At 51.0% G+C, this 7,701-nt stretch overlaps 1 protein-coding gene across 1 annotated transcript in view; it reads left to right on the forward strand.

Moving 5' to 3' along the window:
• The first annotated feature begins 7,576 nt into the window (after positions 1 to 7,576).
• Positions 7,577 to 7,701, forward strand: part of neurog1 (neurogenin 1) — a 606-nt gene continuing 481 nt past the window's right edge. Inside the window, exon 1 of the mRNA XM_041048513.1 lies at positions 7,577 to 7,701. This exon is cut by the window's right edge and continues 481 nt beyond it. Within this exon, the coding sequence (XP_040904447.1) occupies positions 7,583 to 7,701 (119 nt within the window). The 5' untranslated portion in view covers positions 7,577 to 7,582.

The following is a 7,701-nucleotide window of genomic DNA, read 5'->3' on the forward strand; positions in this document are numbered from 1 at the left end:
CTGTCTGTCTCTGACTGTCTGTCTGTCTGTCTGTCTCTGACTGTCTGTCTGTCTCTGTCTCTGACTGTCTCTGACTGTCTGTCTGTCTTTCTGTCTCTGTCTGTCCATCAACCCCTCGGTTCTCTGTTCACTCAGGTGTTTTCTTCGTCAGCTGATGCTTCTGTCTGTAAAATGTCTCTGGACAGAAACATCCAGTCACTGTGACAGAAAGAGGACAAGTCCTCAGATCAGAGACACATCACAGCACAGACACCTTGGACTCAGAGGAGTGATCAGTGCCGGTGTTGTCCAGCAGAGGGCGCAGTGGACCCTGTCTTCAGTCAGAGTCCAGTTCCTCTCACAGGTTGTCCCTCTTCTCTGCCACCTTTGTCCAAAGGGACTGACAATAAGAACATTTGACTTCCCCCTTTAACTGAACACGTCCACTGTCCAGCACCTGGACCAACCCGTGGACACATGGACACCTGGACCTGAGCTGGTTTCTCCAGTGACGTGTTTATCATGTATCTGAGACAGTCATGTTTCAGCCTGTTCTCCCTGTCTCTGTGAGACAGAACAGCATCTCAGAGACAAAGGAGGAGATCCCACATTAAAGTCTCTGACTGACTGACTGACTGAGGGACAGACGGACTGACTGTTGGACTGTTGGACTTCACTAAATGAACCAGCAGGAGGCAGCAGAGTCTGAGGAGGACTGGGCTCCGGTCCAGAGCTGCAGGCTGAGCAGCGTCTCAGAGGAAGTTCCTCCAGTTCGTCCTCACTGTCTCTGTTCTGTGTCTCTGTGTGTTGGACACACAAAGGCAGCAGCCATAGATCAACTGCTGTCCTCCTTTGTAGTCCACCATGTCAGATACAGACCAGGACCGCAGCCATGCATGTAGATGTGTGTGTGTGTGTGTGTGTGTGTGTGTGTGTGTGTGTGTGTGTGTGTGTGTGTGTGTGTGTGTGAGGGGGCGTGGCCTCAGGGTGCAGGTCATGCATTCTTCCAGAGAGCTGATTGGAGGAGGAAGCTGTCAGGGAATGTGCAGCAGCTACAGATGTCTGCAAAGAGCCACGGGGTCATGAACCCTGTGTCAGTGTCAGGACCCCCCCCCCCCCCCCCCTCCCTCTGCATATCATCGTCTCCACCTTCAGCATCATCATCATCATCATCGTCATGAGGATCAGAGTGTGAGCAGGGAGACACAGGCTCATTGTTCTGAGAGAAGAACAGGACGAGTGTCTGTCCAACCAACGGCTTCGTACGCTGTCATCTGTTCTGCTCCTCCTCCTCCTCCACCTCCTCCTCTTCCTCCTCCTTCACGTCCTCCTCCTCCTTCACGTCCTCCTCCTCCTTCACCTCCTCCTCCTTCACCTCCTCCTCTTCCTCCTCCTTCACCTCCTCCTTCACCTCCTCCTCCTGCCTCCTTGAACTCTGTGCAACAGCTCTGCATCTGTACATCTGTGTGTGTGTGTGTCCAGTCCACAGGTTCCTCACTGGGCTTGGATCTGTGGTGGAGGCCGTCACACGCAGTGTTTTTATTTTGTTTGTTTGTTTGTTTGTTTCTTTGTTTGTGTTTGTGTTTGTGTGTGTGTGTGTGTGTGTGTGTGTGCACCTTTTTTTGTCCGTTTTCATTTTCCTTCCTTCTTCAGCTGTTTGCTGTAGCCTGTTGTGCAGAGGAGCAGTTTGGTTTGTGTTGTTGTTGTTTCACACACATACACACAGTCACTGTGACACACACACTTCCTTTGTGTTGCAGTGTGTGTGTGTCACAGCCTGGTTTGTGTTTCTGCTTCAGGCTGAAACTGATTTTCTTCAGAAACTTTTTCTCTTGATTTATTTTCTGTTTTCTCTGTTGAAGGAGAAACTCAGCACACACAAAAACAAGAAGCACAAATACCCTCAGATACCCCCCCCCCCCACCCCCAACACCCCCCACCCACCCCCAACACACCCCCACAGCTTTCACATGCTAACGAAGCAGACATATGGAGAGGAGGTCTCTCTGCCGCGGCCCTCCTAAAGATTCAGATTGTATGACAAATCACGTCCAGGGCTGCTCAGCCTCCTCTGTCCTCCGCCCCCACCACCCTCCACCACACCCCGGACAACAGCTTCATTAGGCTGAAAGAAGAGAGTTTTTGCAGCTTTGTCGAGTCAAGACTCACAGCTCCTTCTCTCCTCCTCAATTACTCCTTTGTTGGAGCGAATTCAAGTTATTGCTCTCCAAACCATATGGCTCTCTCTCTCTCTCTCTCTCTGGTCTGTCTGAGTGTAACCAAACCTCGCTCGCCCCCTCAGACATGTCTGACTCTCTTACTGCTCCTGTTTTCCAGAAAATAGTTGGAACGAGTGGATTTCAGTCGGAAACAGGCTGAAATAAGTTTGTGTTCCTGGAAACTTCGACCTGATGAATTAACAGCAGGTTGTAAAATGTTAATTCTCACCAGGGCAAAATTAAACAGGCAGAATTTTGAAGGGAGTCTGGTGTTGGCTCTGTTTATCGCTGATCTCTAATTCAAACTAAACGTCCATGTGAAGTGAGAGTTCAGCTTTTTGAGGTGTTTCTTCACCTGTTTCCGTGCTCACCTGTCTCTGTGCGTCACACTGCAGCTCCGAGCCACCGTGGACGTGACAGTGCCGGACGTTAGCACCACGGTTTGTCGTTGGAGCAGCTGATCACAGCTCACGATGCAGAGGTCTGCTCAGACCGAGCTGAACCGTGAATCAGGATCTCTGGCAGATTTTCCTCCATCAGAACAGAACGATGTCACCACAGTGACGGACTCACTCCAGTCCACGTCCCAGTCTGACCAGTTTACACAGTGTGTGAGAAGCTTTGGCTTCATCTGTTTGTCTTACACCTTCTGCACAACAGCACAAAAGCGATGCATTGTGGGTATTTGACCAAATAATGCCACTGGTGAAAACAGTGAGAGAAGCATTGAAATGCAGTTTGTGGCCTTTTTAAAAACCACGACCTGGTTCCTTCCGGACGTGAGCCCTGAAAAGTGAACGTCTTTGTTTGAAAGGTGGAGGCGGCTGAAGAGGCTGAAGAGCGATGCTTCGGTAAACAGCTCGTCCTCCTTCATCACGTCTCCGTACACAGACACGAAGCCTGGTCAAATACAGTTCATTGTCCCGTCTGTCTGCGGTTATGAATATCTTCCCCTCCGCTCACAGCCGTCTTGTTGTTCAGGAAGGTTTTAATGTAATGGAACGCTGCCGTGAATCAGCCGCCTGAATGCTGCCGTCGCCATCGCCGCGCGGCCTCAACCCTCCGGCCTCCACCTCCATCAATCTACTGTTGCATTCTGGGAGCAGCAGCTTCCCATTCACTTGTCTGCGGCTGTTTGCTCAGGGTTATAATTTACCTCTGGTTTACCCTGCGTTAGCAGCCACAAAGGGAACAGTTTGGACGGGGGGTTTATCTGCGGGCCGCCGGCGTCATGGCAACGCCACGACCAGAAAACATGGCACCTGAAACGACTCGGCCTTGAGCATCTCGGAGCCATGAGCCCCTTCGATCATCATTTTAAACCTCAGCACCACCTTAAAGTTCGGCTCTGGTTAAGGTGGAATGACGCACACTGTCTGTGGCTCTCAGCTCTGAGTCTGTCGGAGATCGAAATCTTTCCGCTTCTCAGATGTAAAGATTCCAGCTGTTCTCTAACTTCACTCAGGGGTTAAGGTCTGTTCAGATGAAAGGTCCGGCTCTGACTGCTGCTGTGGGCTGGACGTGTGGACGTGTGGACGTGTGGACGTGTGCGTCTGCAGCTGTGCAGGTTGTTGGAAGTCGACACACAAACACAGCAGCTCAATAAACTCAGCTCTTACATGAAGGGAAGGGACGTCAGGCTCGGGGGGTTTGTCCCGGTCCTGGTGCAGACGGTCTCGTCCCGTCTCCGTCAGATTCCTGCGTTTATGAGCAAAGTGATTCCGTTGCTGTTTTACAGGATTTAAACTCGTGTTAATCAGAGTCTGAGCAGATTAGACTTTTTCTCTCCTTCAGCTCAATCACTTGTTTTTGTTTCCTCTTTTTCCTTGAGAGTCCTCCAGTTTCTTTTTCTTCTTTTTGAGGGTGGAGGTGGCGATGGCGGGGGGCTCGGGGCGGGGGTCAGGGGGGTCTTTGGTTCGTTTCATTCTGTGTCATTTTCTCACGTGTTTCACTTCATTGAAATTCAATCACATCTCGTGTCGCTGGGACTTAATCCTGTCAGAGCTTCACCCCGGACAGACCTCTCACTCGCCTTCTTTTCTTCCTCCTCTCCTTCTTTCTTCTCCTGTTTTTCTTCCAGCCCTCTGTCTCTGCTGCTCTGAGCTCACGGCTTCATTCACACTAAAGTCACTCTGTTTCAAAAATCCCCAAAGTCTCAACAACACAAACACTAAACAAAGAGCACAGAACAAAACTCACTTTCACTCGCATTGTTCTCTTTCATCTAAACTCAGTGTTCTACAGAGAACGCACTACACGGCCAAAAGTATGGGGACACATGAACATTCCAGCCACAGTGTTCTGAGACAAACGAGTGATGTAAAAACTGCACTTTAGTGAATGGGATTTGGTGGAAACATGCTCATCAAGTGTCCTTAAAACGCAGGTTTAATGTAAAGACCCTGGTCTGGACAGATGTCTTTTCTGTTTGCGTCCACACAACGTTTCCTCTGATAAATCACATGTTCAGGTTTGTGTTAGAAACTCAGGCAGCTCCCACTCCTGTCCCTCCCCAGGACACAACCACAGGCACAGGCCAGTTCATGGGGACCTGAGGAGCGTCTCAGGAGCCTCATACTGACCCGGCTCGGGTGCTGGCCTCCGTCCCGCTGAGGAGGAGAAACCAAACCAGGAGAAACAGACCCAGACAGTCTGTCCACATACTTTTGTCCATATAATGTAAATCTAAATGCCACCCATGTGTCCGTCAGCTCTCAGCCAATAAAATCACAGCTGTAAACCGTCTCCATCCACTTTAACTGCAGCCTCACAAGCTGTTTGATCACTTTGAAGTGACGGAGGCTGTAAAATAAAACCTGCCTCCACCTTCTTCTTCTTCTTCTTCTTCTGTTTCTGCTGCAGTTTGTCCGAGCAGCTCCTGAGTTTCAGAAACCAGTTTCAGTTCTCTGCTGGTTTGGAGGAACAATGAACTTTTCCTCTCAGATTCTTGGTTCTGACCTTCTCCTGGTTCCTGTAAAGACTGAGGGACACTGTAAAGACCGGGATCCTGTGCTCTATGGTCTGCAGCGAAGAGCTGGGACCTGTAGCGCCTCCTGGAGGATGTAATCCGGTTCAGAGTCATCTTAATTTGATGACACAAAGATTTTTTTAGATTTGATCTCACAGTTTCTGAAGATGTCTCCTCTTCTTCTCTTCTGTCTCTTTCCTTGTCTCGTGTTTCTTCTTCTTTCCTTCCTTCCTTCTTCCTTTCTTTCTCTCACTGACCCAAAACAATTAAATCCTCTGAAGACTCAGTGAACAAGGACAAAACTGTCTCACTTCACCTTTTCCTCTCTTTCCCTCCTCCATTCATTCTTTCCTGCTTGTCTTTCTATTTTATCTTTCCTTTCATCTGTTCTTTATTCCTTCCTTCCTTCCTTCCTTTCATTCTGTGGGTGAGAGCACAAACCCTTGAAGCAGAGACTCGCAGTGTGAGATGCAGTATGATTGTGGAGGAACTCATCGTTTCACTTCTGTTTCACTTCAGTCCAAACGTAGAAAACTGGCCGTGAGTGTTTTTACACCGTGCTTTATCCTCTTTGCTTCGAATGGGATTTCGGATTTGCAGACTTGTTGCTGGGGCCTCACAGAGGCTTGTGCCGGCCCTGCAGCCGGGGCACACATGATTTGTGTGCAGCCTGGGTTTGGTTTTGTTCCTGCTGAGGCCCATTTGAATAAGAATGGTGCCAATAGAGTGGCTGAGGCAGAAAGAAAGCAGCACAAAAGGCCAGAGGAGCTGAATTTGGACGAAGGACAAATCAGGAGAGGAGTGAAAAGAAGTGCAGGGCGGACGTCCACAATGGAACAATTCACCTTATAATCGCTTTGATATATTATACATGCCTGAAGACTCTAAACATTGTGTAATTATTTATAAATGACTGCCCCCCCCCTCCCGCAGCAGAAAGACTCTGCAGGTCTCTGCTGAGCTGCAAACTGAATAAATGCAGTAATTAATGGGAAATGGTATGCCTGTCTCATAAAGATGTCTTTAAAAAACACTTAAAGAAAACTGTCCCAGCTCACACTGGACTGTCCAGCGCTGCCTGAAGAGACGAAAAGACAAACAAAAAGCCTGAGCTGAACTCGTTCACGAAGACGCCGAGGATCCGGCTCAGGTTTAAGGCTTTTCCTGGACCTGGTCTGAAACTGATCTTCACCAGTTCACGTCTTCTTTACAGATTCAGATTCAGAGAACTTCATTTGTCCCAGGGGACAATCTCAGGCACATTGAGCAGCATGAGGTGGAAAACAAGACATTTTGCAGAAACGTGTCAGTGTCCCTCAGTGTCCCTCAGTGCCCCCCCCCCCCCCCCCCTCCCCGGGTTTTAACTTCACAGATTTCAGCTCTGTTTGTTTGTTTGTTGGATTTGTTCATGTTGTCCATGCAGCTCAGAGACAGAGCCGAGGACATGAGCGTCCTCAGGGTCGGGCTGAGCTCCTGCCTCTCACTGCAGATGGTCTGAGAGCCGGAGTTTAAGAAGGAAGCTGTGATGATCAGAGCTGGTCAAACGGCCCTTCAGGTGAGTTACCTGCACACCTGAGCCGTGCCGCTGCGCGTGCTGCAGGACGCGGACTCAACACGTTCCTTTGTGTTTTCTGTTCCTGCTCGTGTCTCTCTCTGTGTTTGTGGTGTTAACGGAGGATAGATAGATGGATGGATGGATGGATGTGTGGATGAATGGATGGAGGGATGGGTGAATTCTCCGGAGCGTGTCTCCGCCCGGCGGGGGGGCGGGGTCCCACTGACTCTTCTTTCTCCATTCTTCTCTTCTTTATGTTTTTGGTTTTAACTCTGAAAGTGGGTTTGGTCTTTTCTGTCTCACAGGGAGGGAGGGGGGAGGAGGAGGGTGAGGAGGTGCGGGTTCGTGCGTGTCATTCGCGTGGCCGGCCGCCGGCTCTGATTGGCTGGCCGTGATTACCGGCACGCTTCCCTGTGCCGGGCGAGCAAACACCGCGGGCGTCATTATGTTAATGAGCAGCTCCCGCGGCACGGGGCAGACCTGCCGCAGCATTCATCCTCCTCATCCTGCACTCTGATGCCAGGGGTGGGGGGGGGGGGGCGGGGGGGGTACAGGAGCAGGGGGCCGGTCATTGTCCCTGCGCAGTATATAAGCGGGCTGAGGCCGGTCGTGTGCCAGGCTCACCGGCTCGCACGAGCTGATCCAGAGCAAAGAGACGCAAAGAGGCGCGTGCCGATCCTCCTGAACCACAACACCCGCTCCTGTTGGGTCCGCGCGCAGAAAACTTCACCTGACTTCGGGTAAGTCCAGCGCGCGTGACTCCGCTCTGCAGCACCCTCCGCCTCAGACTGCACGCGCAGCCGCAGGTCCTAACCCGCCGCTCTCCTCTCTCCTCAGGCAAACCGCATCCTGCGCTCCGGTATGGACTCCGTGTACTCCGACATCGACAGCAACAGCTGCGACTTCTTCCCGCACACCGACGACGAGGACTCCCGCAGCAGCCTGCGCTCCGCCTCCCCGGAGCCCGAGCAGCAGCTGCA

This window comes from Toxotes jaculatrix, chromosome 10 (genome assembly GCF_017976425.1).
Source record: "Toxotes jaculatrix isolate fToxJac2 chromosome 10, fToxJac2.pri, whole genome shotgun sequence".
NCBI lineage: Eukaryota > Metazoa > Chordata > Actinopteri > Toxotidae > Toxotes > Toxotes jaculatrix.